The sequence below is a fragment of the Phycodurus eques genome, chromosome 15 (assembly GCF_024500275.1).
Source record: "Phycodurus eques isolate BA_2022a chromosome 15, UOR_Pequ_1.1, whole genome shotgun sequence".
Lineage (NCBI taxonomy): Eukaryota > Metazoa > Chordata > Actinopteri > Syngnathiformes > Syngnathidae > Phycodurus > Phycodurus eques.
In genome coordinates, this window is record NC_084539.1 from 23,074,543 (window position 1) to 23,093,110 (window position 18,568).

Consider the following 18,568-nt stretch of genomic DNA (forward strand, 5'->3'; position numbering starts at 1 on the left):
TGTTTACGCCTCTTGGTGGTGCGCTTGTACGTTTGGCGTAGACATGCGTACGTGGACGCCATATTGGATGTGGAAAGTGGTGTGATCGGAGGGAATAGAACCTTCTCTCTGTATTTAAACCTAAATTTCGGACTGTACTATTTTCTTGGGACTTGTACCTTCTCTTGAGACTACTACCTTCTCTAAGGACTAGGAGCTTCACTTGGGACTTGTACCTTCTCTCTGGAGTAATACTTTCTCTCTGAACAACAACCTTCATTTGAGACTAGACCATTCATTCTCTTTGGACCAGTATCTTCACCCGGGACTAGAACCTTCTCTCCGAACTAGAACCTTCTCTCCAGACTATACACTTCTCTCGGGACTAGAACCTTGTCTTGGGACTAAAACCTTCACTTGTATCAAGACAATTCTCTAGGGACTAGTACCTTCTCTCTGAAGAAGAACCTTCTCTCTGGAATAGAACCTTCTCTAGTCCTAAACATGTCCGGAGTAAACATTTATAATTGTCTACTTAAAAGTGACATCATACGTAACACTACACGAGATGAGGTTCCGTCCACTGATCTGCATTAGTCCAGTTCGAGCTGCCACATCCAATATGGCGGACACGTGGACGAATAGTTCCAATGGACCAACCTGCTCAACGAGGCGTGTATGTACATGATATATACATTGTCTATAGTGTTTACGACCTCTTCTACTTCCTGTGACCAGCATGGCTCCTCCTCCTGCACGGCCGCTGCGTGACATCATCGTCCTCTCTGCACATGCTGTGTGACGTTGTCATGACGACGGCAGTCTGTGTGTGCGTGCGTGCGAGTGAGTGAGAGAGAGGGGGAGAGTTCCAAGTGCATGAAGTCGTCTTTTTGGACCAAACTGCTGCTGATCTTTTTGCTTCTCGCTGGACTTTGTCTCCGTTTGTGTGCATGAATAACCTGAAAACAAGCATTGTTTGTATTTAACAATACATTTGACTCATAATTATTTACTTTTGGATCATGTCATCCTAAAGGAGACGTTTTTTTTGTTTTAACAAAACAGTTCCATCAAAATACCCCAAGTCAAGGGTGGAGAAACTCAATGCGGAGGCGGTATGATGTAGATTAGCCAAATTATCATCCCCCAATTACTTAGTTGCACTTGTGCCACGCAAAACTATTTGTGTACAAAGAATGAGTCACTTTTACATAACGTGTCCCCTTCAAGATGTCCTTCACGTTTTTTTTTCCTTGTAATGAATTCAACAATAATGAGCTATAATTATTAAATGACACACTCAACATTATGACCCCCTGCACAAAGTCAAATACATCAATATTTATATTTATGACTGTGCCCCGGCAAAGGTAATAATAATGCTCTCTTTTGATTGTGCTGCAGCTGTTCCCAATATTTCGACCCTCTCATGTAGACAAACAAAATATTAGAAACTGTATCCTAGAAGCGCATATTGTTCAATTAATAAGTTGTGTCGATCAAAAGTGAGCATGCTGATTTTTCTAAAGGCTCTATTTTGGATTATTGCATCTCATTAGGCGGGATCACATTTGATTATTAAAACAGAAACATGGGTCACCACATTGATAAGAATAATAATTAAAAGAATAATTATATATAAATTATATAATTTATTTTCATAAAAACGTAATTCCATGTTCATTTTTAAATGTTATTGTTAAAGGTTGATTAACCAATTGCATAGTGTTTTTGTGTAAACGTATGTACATTTTTTAAAACTATTTTTATTTATAATTAATTAAATTATAATTAGTTGTGTGTTTATGTACATGTATTTTTCAATTTTATTTTAAAGTCAATTGCCAATTTTTTAATGAGAAAAATGACGAGAAAATAAACACAAATGAATATCTACGTTTTAATGACGCTGTTTTAAGGGGGGCAACGATTAAAATGAATGCAACAAATATTACAGGCTTCTCGATCATGTAATCATATTTGATGTATTAGAGCGCGCAGGTGGTCAGAATGTTGTTGCAATTCCCCACGTTCTCCTGAAGAGGACGCCCGAGTCCCGAATGCTCAATGTCTACATCCTGTATACACTTCGGGTTTGTAGTTCTAATCACGTCTTTCACGAACTAAAGCAGCCAGAAGTCTGCCACGTGTTTTGTTACTGATGTCGAAGGTGAGTGATACAATATGTATAAACACATGACTAATATCGACTTGTGCTATTCAATCAATAAAGTGTCAATGAAGCGACGTCATGCTGGGGTCCGACCTGGCGAACGTGTTTACACGCTCATGTTTACACGAAAAGTCACCTGTCAATCAAAGAGGTCGAAGGTTCATTTGAGGAGTCACATTTTGAGCTTTTAGAGAATTAACACCACTATCATAGCAATTACACACAACTTCCTCTTTGATCAACAGAACAATCAAACACACCAGTCATAAGAATCAAACCCAATTGCAACAACAATCGGAACAATCAGACCGCACTTCGATTTTGACAACAGAACAAACAAAACTTCTGCTTCCACAACCATAACAAACACAACATATCAAATACAGCAATGCTAAACAACAATCACATGTCACAATCCTAATCAAATAATAATAACACAACAACCAAACAAAACAATCAAATATTAAAACAACTATTGCACATAAACTCAACAATCATAAGAATCAAACACCACAATCATAACAATCAGACACAACTATTGCTTCAACAATCACAAACAATCGTAACAAGCAAACAAGGCCGTCGTAAAAATTTAGCACAACAATCAAATAATAATAATGACACAACAGCGCTTGACAACTTCATTTACCCACAATTCTTTGCTGGGAGACAGCCAAACTGACGGGCTCACTTTTGATTGTTGCCGAGTATTTCACTGCTAAATGTTCACTTGTCACAAAACTTTTCTTCTTTGTATTCACAGCAACATTAAGAACATCCGATTTTTGCTGCGCCGTCAATCGTGGTTCAGCAAATACATCTCGAAAAGAAAAGAAAGAGTGCGGGTTCTGCGCCGCCTCGTTAGCATCACAACGAAATCATTAGCATGGATGCTAAGATATTAGCATGACAAAAGAGCACGAACACGCGGGGAGGGGTTTTCACGTTCCAGCCCCAAAAAAAGTAACTTTATTTAAACAAGCAATTTAAAAAAAACATTGCATTCATATTGTTTCTATTTTGAAGCAAAGGTGGGGATTTAAAAGTTAGGAAATAAGCCCAAAATTTCCCAAACAAAATGGAATTATTTTACGAAATAATTTCATTTGTTAGTCTGTGCTTTTTTTCAATCTTTATTTAACATTATATAACAAACACAACAACATTAATCTATATAAAAGTCATGTCACAAAATCACGAAATAGTACAGAAACAAGAAATAAAAATGACAAATATACAGAAACAAAAATAGAATAAAAAATTGTAACGGAACATAATCTCAACATTTTGAGTTTCCTTATTTTTAGCAGCAGATATTGACGTGAAACAGAAAATGACCTTAGCAAAATGACATTTGTGAAGATAAAACTAGGCTAGGACGATAATGATATGAAGTAGATCAATACAATTTGTTTTCAACTGAGGTGTCACACTTTTGTGAAAGTCGTGTACGTCGCTCCATGTGACGTCACAGCCCTGGCGCCGGGGGACGCGCACAGCCCTTGCGTGGAGCGCGCACGCGAATGCACACGCGGGACTCATACAAACACACGCACAGGTAAGAAAAGGAACGTCTTTTCATTCATGTTTTTCCCTTCCGCACGAGTTAGCTTGTTGCTACAATGCTAAGAGAGCGCATTTGTGTGCGTGTGCCCGTGCATGTCGGCTCTTTTGATCGAACCGCTCACTTTTGAACGGTTTTAAAGCACATTTAAGGACTTTCTTTGTGTTACCATGCATTGTGTGTGTGTGTGTGTGTGTGTGTGTGTGTGCGCGCGCGCGCGCAATGTTAAATGAATGTTTTACTAGCAGCTTGGGTGACTTGAAAACATTTTAAAATTTTGTTTGTGTTCCCACGTAATTGATTTTTATATTCCCTCGGGTTGGGCGAGCACCGATACCAGGTATCGGTATCGGGCGATACCGGTTTGCTTTCAAGGTACAGGGTACCCGTGAATGTTGCCGATACCAGCCGCTGATACTTTAGGCAAAAACAAAAAATAAATGGACTAAGTTCACAAACTGTCACGTGCTTCAGAAAGAAACAAAATTCACAATTATCTGTCATTGTGTTGATTTGAAATTTTCTGTATCAAAAGTACAAGTGGTATCAGTACTCGACGAGTAGGAAAGAGCGAATGTTCGTACTGATATCGGTCTGAAAAAAAGGGTATGGAACATCCCTATTTAATTCACATATAGTGAAGAACAACGGAGCATCAGAACGTCATAAAACAAAAAAAGAAAAACTGCTTCGATAAATCGTAATGAAGCAGAAATGTACACGTATTGTAGTACATGAATGTGTTGGTCGGCAAGTGTGAGCATGCTCCTTGCCAGTGTTGACATTTTGTATTTTTGTCCCATTCAATAATGGGCTGAAGGTGCATCGGCGACGGCGACTCTCCTTGCCCACGTGCCAGGGTATTATAGTTTCTCCATTGCTTCATTCATTTTTTTGCCTTCATCCAAAATTTGACACAAAGCAAAAAATCGACCAAGCGTCATCTTCTCACTTGAGAAACTCGTAAGTTTGGGCCTCTCGGAAGTCAACGTACTGTACTTAAAAAAAAAAAAATGTGCCTTGTGGCACAGTTTGACCCTATAATAGATCTCGCTAATGGAGTCAGGTGTTGCCTTCAGGGACAATCTGAAATCGGAACTTTTTCTGAGCGATCGGTCCAAAATGTGTTTTGCTTGCACCGCGTCACGATGACACGTTTGTCGCACACAGCGTCGGAAGCTCTGCGAGCGCTCGCCGGTCGATGCCTGATTTGTAATCCGAGCGCGGAAGAGCCAGGATGCATCGCCTGGTGACCTCGGCGGCGGCCGGGCTGCGAGCCCTGACGGCGCCCCCGTCTGCGTCCGGACGCCGAGCGACAAAGTCGTCGTCGGCGAAAACGTTTGTGAACGGCGCCAAAGGCAACTACGTGGAGGAGATGTACCTGGCGTGGCTGCGGGAGCCCACCAGCGTACACAAGGTACGCAAACGTCTTCTGCAGTCAATTTGGTGCCTGGTGGCGACCTCTTGATGACACCACGTTCATGTCGCAATGATACAAAATATCAATATTATACAAAATATGTAATTACATTGAAAATCCATCCATCCATTTTCTGAGCCGCTTCACCTCACGCGGGTCGGGGCGCGCTGGAGCCCATCCCAGCAGGAGGCGGGGTACACCCTGAACTGGTTGCCAGCCAATCGCAGGGCACATACAACAAACAAGCATTGGCACTCACATTCACACCTACGGGCAATTTAGAGTCTCCAATTCTTGCATGTTTTTGGGACGTGGGAGGAAAGCGGAGTGGCCGGAGAAAAGCCACGCAGGCACGGGGAGAACATGCAAACTCCACACAGGCGGGGCCGGGGATTGAACCCCGGTCCTCAGAACTGTGAGGCAGACGCTCTAACCGGTCGCTCACCGTGCCGCCTACGTTGAAAATGTGTAATTAAATTACAGTTGCTTTTGGAAATTCCCATGAATATAATTTGAGTTACATTTGAAAAATAGCCACAAAAGCTGAGATTTGTTTTCATATGGCTTCCTCCTTGTAAAGCCGAGGCTTGTGATTGGCTCGCTCTGGTCATGTGCCAATCTCCCATAGCCTCAAACATGAATTGACTTTACTGGGTTTCCAAAGAAACGGTTCTGAATGAGATACTTATTTGCTCATCTGAGACGGGCAACCAGAAATGCGCAAAACAGTGTTCGCGTCAATGAAGACTCAAAATTGTCCTTCGGTGCAAACGTGAGCGTGCAAAAAAACGGTTTGGGTTTTTGGGACCCGTGTCACACTCGTCGACAAACGATCAGTGAATAAATAACATTTGCTAAAAATATGTCCAAGACTGTCTGTGTTTTGTGTGCGTGCAGTCGTGGGATGTCGTTTTCCGTAGCGCTCACGCCACGCAGCGAAGCCCGGCGTCTCTCCGGGGGACGCTTGCGCAGAGCGCGGCGCCCGACGTGGAGAAGCTGCTGGGAGATCATCTGGCCGTCCACACACTCATACGCAACTACCAGGTAGCTACGCCGCGTCTGACTAATCGTAGCAACATTTGACGGCAGGATTCGTAGACCGCTTTGACTGACTTAGCGATGAGAAAGTGACCTTGTTGTTGTTGCAGGTGCGAGGGCATCACATCGCCAAGTTGGACCCTCTGGAAATCAGCTGCGTGGACCTGGACGACGCCCCGTGTAGCATCGGCTCCCACAAAGTTGGTGGGGGATCTTACGTTTCATTTTACAGCATTCTAAAAAAGATTTTAGACTGTACCGCTTCTCGGTCAGGTTTACTTGAATGTAAATTAGTAAATTGATTCCCTTTTTTTTTTTTTTTTTTTTTTTGAAATACTTTTCATATTTTGTTTCATTTTATGTTCTGTTTTATATTGTTTTATTTTATTTTATTTTTATCCATCATTTCTCATAGTTTCTTCATTTAAATGAATGCAATTACATTTTGAAAAACACTTTTTCTTTGTATTGTTCCACTTTTCTTTGTGCTCCTGTACATCGTGTTGTTATCTACGTCCTCCACCCGATTCCTCTTTATCGGGCGCTAGCCTGCTAACCAAACGTTGCGACGCCTACTAATGAAATGAAAACATGATATCAGCTATTACCTGCTCAATTACAGTACATCATTAATCGACAGCTTTGTTAGCTTTCCTACTAGCTAGCTCATGTAGCTAATCATTGCCTGCTTGCAGTCAGTCAGCATTATCACGTGGGCCGTCGCAGCAAGCAGCCAATATTAGCTGGAAGCTAGCGAGTTAAGCTCATTTGTTGGGAAGTGATAATACATTTTTGTATGTGTAACTTCCTCATCCGTCCCGGTGTGTGTGCAAAGTTTGCGTTTGTGTGTCCCCATAGAAACAAAGCGCAGGCAACTACAGGCGGGGCCCCCCTTTGCTATGCTAACAATAGCAACACAATAAAGCGATTAGCAGGGAACGTTCCCATGGTGTCTCTTGGTGTCCTTGTTGGTGTTGACAAGTGATATTCTCTGCCAGTTTTAAAACGTGTGAAAGGGTTGTCATATTTTTTAGCATTAGCGTGCTAGCCACATGACTGTGGTCTGTACCGTGTGTCACGTGACTTCAGTCAGACTAAATCAACAATTGTAGGACTTGCGACTTGCGTGTAGGAAAGACTCCACATGGCGTAGACTTGAACAAAATGAATGTACAATTCTTGCCGGTTTACATTTGAAAAGCCGCAATGACCGGCGTGACTCAACTTGCTTTCGTGGGGACTCTCGATTTTTCCCACAGAAACTTGGGACTTGTGGTTAAGTTTAAGACTGCACGTGCATGACTTAGTCCCATCCTTGCTGTACAGTTTCATTTATCTTCGTTATGATTCAGTCATAGATTGTCATGTTATGTGTGACTGTGTATGTGTTTGTGTGTTAGTCCATGATGCAGAGTCAGCATCAGGTTCAAAGGTTGCTTATCAGCGTCTCCTCGGATGTAATGCGATTGCATTGCTCGTGTGAAGACGGGGGAGGGTGCGGTGTCAGCGCAGCGGAGGTTAAAGTCTAACGACCTTTTAAATAACACGAGTTGCCTCTGCCAAATTGTACTAACCCCTTTCTGCTGGAAGTACTAGAGTCTTATCTAAGGGGCGCACGCAACGTTGTGATAAACGCAAGTTGGCCTCCGGCAAGAAGACAGACAAACGGAAGTGTCACTGCTTCATACTGTTCCTAATATTTTGACCCTACTTCACTTCTCCTGCCCTCAGAAGTTCCTAATCTGAGGCCATGGTCCACAAAGTCGGAAAGCGGTGGGGTGGGTTTGGGAGTCCTGCCCTCCCGTTGGGGAGTTGAAGAATCCAGGGGTCTAGTTCACGAGTATGGGAAAGATGGACTAGTTGATCTACGTTTGCTCCCTCACCAATGCACAAGCTTTAGGTAGTAACCGAAAGAACAAGATCGTGGATTTAAATAGGCAAAATTCGAGAGGGACAGACGTGCAGTAGAGGTGCTGCACCTCTAAATCTGAGGCCATGGTCCAGAAAGTCTGACAATTGGGGGTTGCGGGCACAACAGTCTTGCTTCTGGTGGAGGAGTTGAAGTATCCGGGGCTCCTGTTCACTAGTGAGGAAAATGTACCGGTCAATGTATGTTATGGATCACAAATGCAAGATGAGTTTCCTTCATAGGGTGTCTGGGGTTGACCCACTTAGAGATGAGGAGCTTGGTCATTCGGGCCGGACTCTGAGTAGAGCCTCCCTGATCTGATCTTTTGGTCATGTTGAACCAAAAGGAGACCCTAGAACACGCTGGCTGGCCAGGGAACACCTCGGTATGGTGGAGGTAGAGGAGGAGCTTGGAGAATTCTGAGCTTCCCTACTTGGACTGATGGGCTTGGTCCCCTGTGATCTATACTTGAAATTGATGGCATCTTCATTGTATTGACCCTGCACCCTGCCAACAGGTTCTTACGGTCTGGATCATTCCGACTTAGACAAGATGTTCCGCCTTCCCAAAACCACTTTCATCGGCGGAAACCAGGACGCTTTGACGCTCAGGGAGATCATTCGCCGCCTTGAGGTGGAAACACGAGCCCAAAATTCCGTCACTGTAACGCCAGGGTACTGACCTTCAAACCCTCCTGGTGTGTAGGAGGCGTACTGCCAGCACATCGGCGTGGAGTTCATGTTCATTAACGATGCGCAGCAGTGCCAGTGGATCCGACAGAAGTTCGAGAGCCCGGGAATCCTGCAGTTTAGCGCCGAGGAAAAGCGGATCGTGCTGGCCAGGATGATCCAATCCACCAGGTACGTCAATGAGAATGACGAGATGGTCGCAGTCACAGCGAGAGCTCCACGCAGTGGCGTGAGATGCAGCCTCTGCATCTCATAACAGGTTTGAAGACTTCCTCCAGAGGAAGTGGTCGTCGGAGAAACGTTTCGGCTTGGAAGGATGCGAGTCGCTCATCCCGGCCCTCAAGACCATCATTGACAAGTCGAGCGCGAGTGGCGTGGAGAGCGTTGTCATGGGAATGCCGCACAGGTTCTGAAAGAAGTTCTCCATCAGTTCTCCGTGTCGTGTTTGACGCTTGTTTTTTCATCCAGAGGGAGGCTCAACGTTCTTGCCAACGTCATCCGCAAGGAACTGGAACAGATCTTCTGCCAGTTTGATCCCAAACTGGAGTCAGCGGATGAGGTCTTGGACCAAAGCGACGTCCGCGTGTCCTCGTGAACGCTGTCGGCAAACTCACATTGATCTTGTGCTCTCAGGGTTCTGGTGACGTCAAGTACCACCTGGGAATGTTCCACAAGAGGAAAAACCGAATCAGTGACAAGTCGGTCACATTGTCGCTGGTGGCCAACCCGTCCCACTTGGAGGCGGTGGACCCAGTCGTCCAGGGTAAGACCAAAGCCGAGCAGTTCTACAGCGGAGACACGGAGGGCAAAAAGGTACTGCGGGTGTCGTCCTTTGCGTGATCACCGCCGTCTGGTCAGGCGTGATTGCTTTGCCTTGATTTAAAAAGAAACACATTTCCCCAAGGTGATGTCCATCCTTATTCATGGCGACGCTGCGTTCGCGGGTCAGGGGATCGTATACGAGACGTTCCACCTGTCGGACCTGCCGTCGTACACCACGCACGGCACCGTGCACGTGGTGGTCAACAACCAGGTACCCGATTCCCGCCTAACCGCCAACATTTTCACATTTATTTCAGAGCCTCAGGGAGCATTCAGCTGATCAGCATGTCGTGGTGCAGATCGGCTTCACCACAGATCCCAGGATGGCTCGCTCGTCTGCGTATCCCACGGACGTCGCTCGGGTGGTCAACGCGCCCATCTTCCACGTCAACGCCGACGACCCCGAGGCCGTCACGTACGTGTGCAAAGCGGCGGCCGAATGGAGGAGCACTTTCCACAAAGATGTGGTCGTGGACCTGGTAGGGGAGCTGAAAGCTCAGGAATGTTCTCGTCTCCAAAATGGATTTGAAAATGGAAGCGTGTGTTCAGGTGTGCTACAGGCGCAACGGCCACAACGAGATGGACGAGCCCATGTTCACGCAGCCGCTGATGTACAAGAAGATCAAGAGGCAGCAGAGTGTCCTGCGCAAGTTTGCGCAGAAGCTCATCGGCGAGGGAGTGGTCACCGAGCAGGAGTACGAGGTGAGCATCTGACTTCCATGTAAATGTTTCAGGTTCCAGTCTTGAGTCGCGTTTCCTTGCTTATGTGCCAGTCTTCACCTTCGAGTTTCAAGCAGGTGCCAAGTTACGATGGCAAAAATCAAGCACGTCGAGTCAAGTCATCACTTGGGTTCAGCGAGTCATACGTGGAGGGGCACAATCTCCGAAGCGGTCTCCGTATTGTCTTTCACTCGATTGTCTTCTCAATGAAACGGATAACGCAGAGGAAGCGTTCTGTGTCCATCTCAGGAGGAAGTGGCCAAGTACGACAACATGTGCGAGAAAGCTTACGCTCGCTCCAAAGATGAGAAGATCCTGCACATCAAACACTGGCTGGACTCGCCCTGGCCTGGTCAGACAAACACTCAAGTCGCAACACAGACAAAATCCAGGACATGACTGTGGTTATTGTTTGATTCATTTGTTGGATTTGACACCTTTTGGCCATGAACAGATGTGTATATTTTTCGATTGATATTGAAATTGATAGACGATGCTAAAACGAAACCCTTGTATGATTCAAAGTAGCAAATAAGAAATTGAAAAATGTCGTTTTCGTGGGTTTCAATTGTGTGTCCAAAAGTGGCCACCGTCGAGCCAAAGGGCACCACCGGCTTCTATTTCAACAGCTGCAGTTGGAAATGACTCGATCCCCGCCGCCCTCGGGAAGTTTCATTACATTTGCATTGCAGCTCAAATGCTCTCAGAAACAGGAAGTGAGGTGGACACAAATGGCCAGTACAGAGCGGACAGGGTTCAAGGTGATGCGCAATGTCTCGCCAGATTTCTTCACTGCCGACGGGCGTCCCAAAACTACGAGCTGTCGGTCCACCGGCCTCAGCGAGGACGAACTCGGCCATATTGGAAAGGTGGCCGCCTCCGTCCCCGTGGAAGACTTCACCATCCACTCAGGTTCTTGCTTCCCTTTGTACGGTCTACACGGCTTTTTATTCTGATCATGTTTCAAGTTGGACTCCTTTCAGTTTCAGGGTCGAATCTTGTTGTGTTTCAAGTTTCGAGTCTTCTCATGTTTCGGTCTGTTTTAGGTTTGAGTCTGGTCATGTTTCTGGTTTAAGTATTGACATGTTTCGAGTTTGAGTGTTGTTCTCTTTTAGGTGTGCGTCTTGTTCTGTTTCTGGTTTAAATCTTTCCGTGTTTCAGGTTGTAGTCTTGTCACGCTTGAAGTTGAGTCTTGTCGTGTTTCAGGTTTGAGTGGTTGAGTTTCATGTTTGAATCTTGTCATGTTTCAGGTATAAGTTTTGTCCTGTTTCAAGTTTGAGTTTATGTCACGACGTTTTTCAAGTTTTAATGGTAGAGTTTGACATTTGAGTCTTTTCATGTGTCAGCTTTGTGTCTTGTTATGTTTCAGGTTTGAGTCCAGATTTGTTTCAAGTTTGAGTCGTCGAATTTTAGTTTTGAGTCTTGTCATGTTTCAACAAAAAAAGCCTCTCGTGTTTCAGGTTAGCGTCTTGTCATGTTTTAGGTTTCGGTCTTGTTGCGTTTCAGGTTTATATCTGGTCATGTTTTAATTTTGAGTTTTGTGGCGTTTCAGGTCTGAGTCGCATCCTAAAGGTCCGAGCAGACATGGTGAAGCAGCGTGTGTGCGACTGGTCGCTGGGCGAGTACATGGCCTTGGGCTCTCTGCTCAAACAAGGCGTCCACGTTCGTCTCAGTGGTCAGGATGTGGAGAGGGGAACCTTCAGGTCAATGCACCCACAAGAAAGTGCAGAATCTCAAAAGCCTTCCCGCGGTCACCGTCTCACTCGTTCGTTTGGTTCATTGGCATCTCAGCCATCGACATCACGTCCTTCACGACCAAAACGTGGACAAGAAGATTTGCATCCCCATGAACCACATCTCGAGAGACCAAGCCACATACACCGTCTGCAACAGCTCGCTGTCGGAATACGGAGTCCTGGGTGAGTAGCGCACAAACATTCCCGCACACACCTGAACCCCGAGCCTTATGCCGAACCCGAATCACAAAGGACTAAAATCTCCTAGACCTGAACCTCCGCCGTATCCTTGTTCTCCTTCTCGTGCGTGCGGTCAGGTTTCGAATTAGGCTTTGCCATGGCCAGCCCCAACGCGCTGGTTCTGTGGGAGGCCCAGTTCGGAGACTTCCACAACACGGCTCAGTGCGTCATCGACCAGTTCATCAGCTCAGGTCAGGCCAAGTGGGTCAGACAGAACGGCATCGTGCTGCTGCTCCCCCACGGCATGGAGGGAATGGTACGTTCCGACGTTCATAGTTCGTGCCCCAGCTACGGCTCAGATTTTGAAGCGGTTTTCATGGCTTGTTACGGTTTTCGCTCAAGTCTGAATTTAGAGTAGCGCGCCTTCACTGAACTACCACCTTGTGCCTTGTGGGTTAAAGAAAAAACCGATCGTTTGTATCTTTTGGTTGGATCTGGAACGCATCTCCCGCGCTAAATGTGGGTTCACCGTATTGGCTCATGCCTCCGTTTGACTGCAAACGATGTGACGTGACGTGATGCCGGTCCTCAGGGTCCCGAGCACTCGTCGGCCCGCCCTGAAAGATTTCTCCAGATGTGCAACGACGACCCAGATGTGATTCCGGTGAGTTTGTGTCTTTTGTGCGTGTGGCCTCGCTGGCTTTGCAGCGTGTCAACCTTCATCTCGCCGGACTTCTCAGAAGCAGCACGACGACTTTGCCGTTCGGCAGCTGTACGACTGCAACTGGGCGGTAGTCAACTGCTCCACTCCCGCCAACTATTTCCATGTTCTCCGCCGACAAATGCTGCTGCCCTTCAGGAAGCCGGTCAGTGGCTGTGCACCCACACGGTGACTGCAGTATGTCAGCGTGACCTCACTTTGCCTTCAAACCTAAATAGTACCCCCCTAACCCCTAAACCTGAACCCTTGAAGTCAAACAGCAACCCTAAACCCGCCTTCCCCTGACCCTGAACCGTAAACCCCTAACCTGTTCTTCTTCCCTCACGACAGCTGATCGTGTTCACTCCCAAGTCGCTGCTGCGCCACCCGGAGGCTCGGTCCAGTTTTGACCTCATGCTGCCAGGTGAGCAGAAGTGGAAGAATTCTTCTTCTCGTGTGCCGCGTTCAAAATCATTCCCTATCCACTGTATAGTACACTCCATCGTGAGTTTGCCTTTTGTATGCTGCTCCAATGTGTAGTGAGTATGAGTTAAAAGTAATAATGATAAAAGTTATGGATCATCAAAGCAGAAATTTGGGTATCCCCTTTAGTGTCCTCAATGTATCTCACAATCAGCAAACGTCGTGAACAACGTCGCTCGCTCGATGATCAAATAGATGCTGTGAGGTATTGCGTCCAAAATGTTTTCGTTTCAGGGGTTTTGTTTGATTTCGTGAGTTTTGGCGCGTTTTCATTTGACTGAACTATTTAGTCCACGATAAACAAGTAGCAATCTCGAAATAGTGATTAGGGAGTTGGGAATGAGTGAACGATTCGCAACGCAGTCGTTCCTCTCTTCTCCTCCCACAGGAACGCACTTCAGCCGTGTGATCCCGGACGAGGGTCCGGCATCCGCACAGCCCGCCGTTGTGAAGCGAGTCGTGTTCTGCACTGGAAAGATTTACTACGACTTGCGCCGTGAGCGGAAGAAGCGAGACCTGGACGCCGCGGTGGCGCTGGTCCGCGTGGAGCAGGTACATCCGCACTTGATCTACCGCGTCAGCTCGTTCCTCATACGCACGGCGGCCTTCTAACGTGTGTCTAACGGGAGCAGCTGTCGCCGTTCCCGTCTGACCTGGCGCGGACCGAGATTGAACGCTACGCCCAGGCGGACGTGGTCTGGTGTCAGGAAGAGCACAAGAATCAAGGGTACTACGACTACATCAAGCCCCGCCTCCAGACCACCGTTGGCCATGCACGGCCTGTTTGGTGAGCGAGCGCTCTAACTCTAACCTTTGACCTGAACGCTTAACCCAAATCCTTTTCCACATCCTAACCCTTACTTTTAACCTGAACACCTAACCAGTAACCAATAACTACTAGCACAAAACCTAAAACCCCAACCCTTACCCCTAACAATGAACTACTAACCCAAACCCTAACCCTGAATCCCAATCCCTAACTGTAATCCTAATCCTTGACCCTAACCCAAAGCCTAACCTGTAACTTTTACGCATAGACTGGCCTGACCACCAACTCGTAACCCTGAATTCCAGCCCTAACTATTAGCTGAACCCCGACCCTCAGCCGCTAGCCCTTAACTCAACGACCGTAACCTCGAGTCTGGTGCGTTCTGTCAGGTACGCCGGCCGCGATCCCGCAGCCGCCCCGGCGACGGGAAACAAACAAACTCACCTGATGGAGCTGCAGCGCCTCCTCAACACCACCTTTGACCTCAACGCCTTCCCAGGAAACCACCGCTGACCTCCTCCGAGGACTTTGAAGCACTCACGCGGTCCTTCGTCGCGGCCTCGTATCGCCGCTGGAAGCGCACAAATGTGTTAAACGCAAACGTGTTCATGTACACGATCGCACACTCGAGACCTCGTGAGAACATTTGAAGGAGATTTGATTTGAATGTAAAATGTAAAATGGTATTTTATGGTATTTTTAAGTGATTTATTTTTCTCCAACCTAAATACGGTGTGCAATTTTACCTTATGACCAAAAAATTATCAGTATGTAGCAGTATAAGAAATGCAGTGAACGCCCATTGATACGTTCCAGACGCACACTCGTAATACGTGAAAATCAGAGACCGTATCAAAATATTCGTTGATATAGTAAGGGACATTTCTCAGGGATTTTATGCTTATTTTAACCTTTGATGATGTGAATAATTAAGCAACATGTCACATATTACCTCGCGGGACGGACATTTTGTCATACGATAGCAAACACAAAATGTTTTGACTTTTGATGTGAAGACAACAGAATGTCAACTATTTATTTTTCATCTTTTACTCTTGACACCACCAATTAAAGTGAATTGTTCTTGATAAATGTCACATGTGCAGTCAGTCATGCGGCACGTGATGCTAGCTAGCTAGTACCCATCACGCGCCCAAAGTCAGCTCGGACCGGTGCCACCCTCGAAGGACGGTTCCAAGTTGGAGCGATGTAGTTTGTGTATTACGCACAAGAGGGCAGCAAACAGCAAGTCGAGGCTCATCAGGTCAGCAAGCGGCAGGAAAACAAACAAGACACCAAGGCAAGAAGTTAGCGACCACTGAGGCCTTCAGAAGACCACAACGGGCAGCTGCTACTCACATCATCCGCCCATCCGTTTTCTACTTTGCGTGAGAGGAGGGGTACCACCTGGACTGCAATTACGGTCGTGTGATGCCCTGGCACGCGGGCAAGGAGAGCCACAGCTGCCCAAGCGCTTTCAGCCGTTTACTGAACGCGCCAAGCGTTCAAATACAAAATGAAAACACTCGCAAGGAGCATGGAAGCGCCCGTGTGGTGAACGGCCTATCCGAATGCCTCCAGGTCCTGCCGTCACTCCCTTGGCCGCGCCTCTTAAAGGCACTCAGCCGCACTGTTTTGGCCTAATTACACTTTATAGAAGTAGTTTATTTCTTTCCATTCTCTTTCAGTATGTTTTTGTACTTCGTGATATGATATATTATACACTGAGAATTGGATTTAATGGCATTTCGCTTCATTTCAATGGGGAAAATTTGATTTGATACATAGTGTTTGTTCCCTCACCATATTCACCTATTGCAAAATTTCAGATTCATATTGCGCATAATTCACCATATTGTGGGATTTTGATTGTATGCTGTTACTTTTGGGGCGCTATAATAAATGCTTCGTAGCCTAGAACAAAACTACAAAAAGATCATTCAAACTCATTAGATAGTACAGTACTACTGTGCATTACGTTTCGAAATTAAACTTTAAAGGTTCTATTTAAGGTTAGACTACACGCACACACTTGTTGATGTCATCAGAGGTCATTAGAGGTCATTGTTTTTGCGTTCACTCAGCACACTCCCTTCCCTGGCCCCCTTGTAACCTTTCCTTCTCCCATTCTGTGGCTCCTTTACTCCCCTCCCCCATCCCTTGGTCGCCCCCCCCCCCCCCCAAACCCTCTAGCCCCGCCCCTGCTGTCAGTCATGTTGTGTGTTATTCTAGGTCATGAGCAGCAGCCATTTCCCTGGAATGTTCTGGCGCTTGCCAAAACGTTGCTCCCTCCCCGGTGGAATGCACGCGCGCGCACGCACACACACAAAAGACCAGGAAGCGGGCGTGTGCGGTGGTCGCCATGGCAACCAGCTGCTTCAGGCCGTGTGCGCAGATGTCGTGTGTGCGCTTGGATGTGACAAATATCGAAAACTCATCCGCAAATGTTCCACCTTCTTCCTCCTTTTCCCTGCTGGAGGTTCAGGCGAACATGGCGACACCCCTCCCCCTAACTCTCCCTGTGCCCCCCGCCACAGTGTTGTAAGTGACATTGTGTAATGACTGCAGTAGGTCGCCACTATGCGGCAGGTCGTAAGGGGGGAGGGGCCGCTATGATAGTGTGGAGAGGAAAATGAAGAAATGGGAAATCTCTGCACCTGTTTCCACGGCAACCCAGCTCTGAAAAACACCAATGGGTTGCGACATTGGACACACACACTTTTGCAACAAAAACACCCTTGCAAGGACTACAACACACACACACACACACAGTAACACACACACTTGTAGGACTACAACACAGACACACACTCACCTCTCCATCAAGACCCTTGTCAGTAATACTCACACAAACACACACACACAAGACACACTTGGACTACAACACAAACACACGAGTGGAACCCAAGCACCTCTACAACACGCGCACATTTGTCAGGACGACAACGCACACACCTTCAAAAAGACACGCACACCACTACAAGACCCACACTTACTTGTAAGGACTACAAAAACACGTGACACGCACACAACCACAAGAAGACACAGACGTATGGACTACAACACGAACACGCACCGCACACACTTTTAGTGACTAAACATACACTTGTAAAGACTAGACATCCAGCACGCACACACAAAGATTAACTGATGTGAACAAATTTATCTTTTTTTGTTTTATCTATATTTTTATTTGCGTCTCCGGAGAGTCGGTACCTTTCCAAGATGGCGGAGGTAAAAGACGCACGGCTAGTAGCTGAACGTTTCCCGGTGACGTCAGTAGGAGGGCGGGGCGCTGACGTCACGAATGCGTTCTCGCTTGTCATTGTGCAATGGTCTCTTTTCACTAAGTGAGCTCCGTGTCCTCGAGAGAAGAAGCTAATTGGCTCGCCCAGTTAGCGTAATTAAACGTGACGCCGGCCGGAAGTGTAACATCGCCCGGATTTAAATCACTTGGACTGCGCCGCCTGGCTCCTCCTTGTGGACAAAATGAGCCCCGAAAAGAGAGACTGTACGGTCAGCGTTAGCCGACTGCGACACAGCACGAGCTAGCTAGCCTGCTAAGCTAAGCTAGTTCGCCCAGGCGTCTGGATTTGGGACGTGGACGCGCGCGTACAGACAGGTAAGCGCCGTGGGAATGTAACGACGCGAGCACGGCGGGGTTTTGGGCTCCCGACGCACGCGCGAACCCCTCACGCCGCGGTCGCGCGTACGCTTTCTTGCACGTAGCACGTAGTGCTCGTAACGCGAGCACGCACACCGGGGTCGCGAGTACGCACCAACGCACGCGCACACCGTGCAGGCAGGTAGGTGGAACAGAACATCGCGTGCGTGTGTCGGGCCGCGTGCGCACGCGCGTGGGGGTGCCGCGCCGCGTGCACGCCGCTTTGTTCCGTCGTGCAGCCGAAGCGAGGAAGTGCGCGTGTGCACGTTGTGCATGTAGACGGTAACCGCGGCCGTCACGCGCACGCGCAGGCGCAGGTAAATAGGCGCCATAGCGTGCGCGTGCACACGTGTTCATTGTGTGACTGATCCACGTTGTCTGGGCTGGACGTGCGCGTGCACAGTAAACGTAAGCATGTGTGTGCAGCAGGTTCGTGTTGTTTGTGTGTGTCGGCGGTTTGCGGGAATTCTTTGTGTTGTTTTGCGTGATTCTTTGTTGTTGTGTGCTTGGGCTTGCGGCACCTGTAGCGCCTTGTACGCGTGAGCGCGTGCGCGTGTGGAATTTTTAAAATTATTTTTTTTTGGTTCTCAAATAGACTTTTGTGTGATCGTCTCCAAGTGCACGTCCACTGACAATATTCCCTAATGTTGACGTCTAATGAGATGTTCGTGTTATTGATTGCAGTGATGATAATGTACAGTCAATATTCTGTTTTCCTCTCT

At 47.1% G+C, this 18,568-nt stretch overlaps 2 protein-coding genes and 1 long non-coding RNA gene across 7 annotated transcripts in view; 2 read left to right on the forward strand and 1 right to left on the reverse strand.

The window, feature by feature from the left end:
• Positions 1-880: 880 nt before the first annotated feature.
• LOC133413524 (uncharacterized) lies at positions 881-3,064 on the reverse strand. Its single transcript, XR_009769888.1, has 2 exons — positions 2,806-3,064; positions 881-938 (listed from the first exon to the last, which is right to left on the reverse strand). It is a non-coding gene; the product is annotated as an uncharacterized LOC133413524 (long non-coding RNA).
• ogdhb (oxoglutarate dehydrogenase b) lies at positions 2,062-15,274 on the forward strand. Of its 5 annotated transcripts, none has more exons than XM_061697783.1 (24): positions 2,062-2,149; positions 4,887-5,133; positions 6,034-6,180; positions 6,285-6,378; positions 8,601-8,716; positions 8,789-8,943; positions 9,032-9,178; positions 9,241-9,331; positions 9,406-9,585; positions 9,677-9,805; positions 9,894-10,073; positions 10,144-10,296; positions 10,564-10,666; positions 11,098-11,226; positions 11,760-11,774; positions 11,867-12,017; positions 12,106-12,233; positions 12,368-12,546; positions 12,823-12,894; positions 12,971-13,096; positions 13,282-13,354; positions 13,802-13,965; positions 14,046-14,200; positions 14,572-15,274. In XM_061697783.1, exons 2-24 carry the CDS (start codon positions 4,954-4,956, stop codon positions 14,693-14,695), a joined length of 2,991 nt encoding a protein of 996 aa, XP_061553767.1. In that variant the 5' UTR covers positions 2,062-2,149; positions 4,887-4,953; the 3' UTR covers positions 14,696-15,274. The 5 variants fall into 5 exon arrangements, with proteins under 5 accessions (XP_061553767.1, XP_061553766.1, XP_061553768.1 ...); XM_061697782.1 differs by lacking the exon at positions 2,062-2,149 and adding an exon at positions 3,623-3,710; XM_061697784.1 differs by lacking the exons at positions 2,062-2,149; positions 11,760-11,774 and adding an exon at positions 3,623-3,710.
• Positions 15,275-17,498: 2,224 nt separating this feature from the next.
• zmiz2 (zinc finger, MIZ-type containing 2) overlaps positions 17,499-18,568 on the forward strand; it is a 29,308-nt gene continuing 28,238 nt past the window's right edge. Inside the window, 1 exon segment of the mRNA XM_061697791.1 lies at positions 17,499-17,804. The gene's annotated coding sequence lies outside the window, so the exon portion shown is untranslated.

What these genes read in the sequence shown, in the direction of transcription:
- ogdhb (XM_061697783.1), top strand. Translation starts at nt 4,954, where the DNA reads ATGCATCGCCTGGTGACCTCGGCGGCGGCCGGGCTGCGAGCCCTGACG. An exon ending in ACGTGGTGGTCAACAACCAG is followed by an intron (nt 9,806 to 9,893) that starts GTACCCGATTCC and finishes GTCGTGGTGCAG; the next exon opens with ATCGGCTTCACCACAGATCC. An exon ending in CGCTGGTCCGCGTGGAGCAG is followed by an intron (nt 13,966 to 14,045) that starts GTACATCCGCAC and finishes TAACGGGAGCAG; the next exon opens with CTGTCGCCGTTCCCGTCTGA.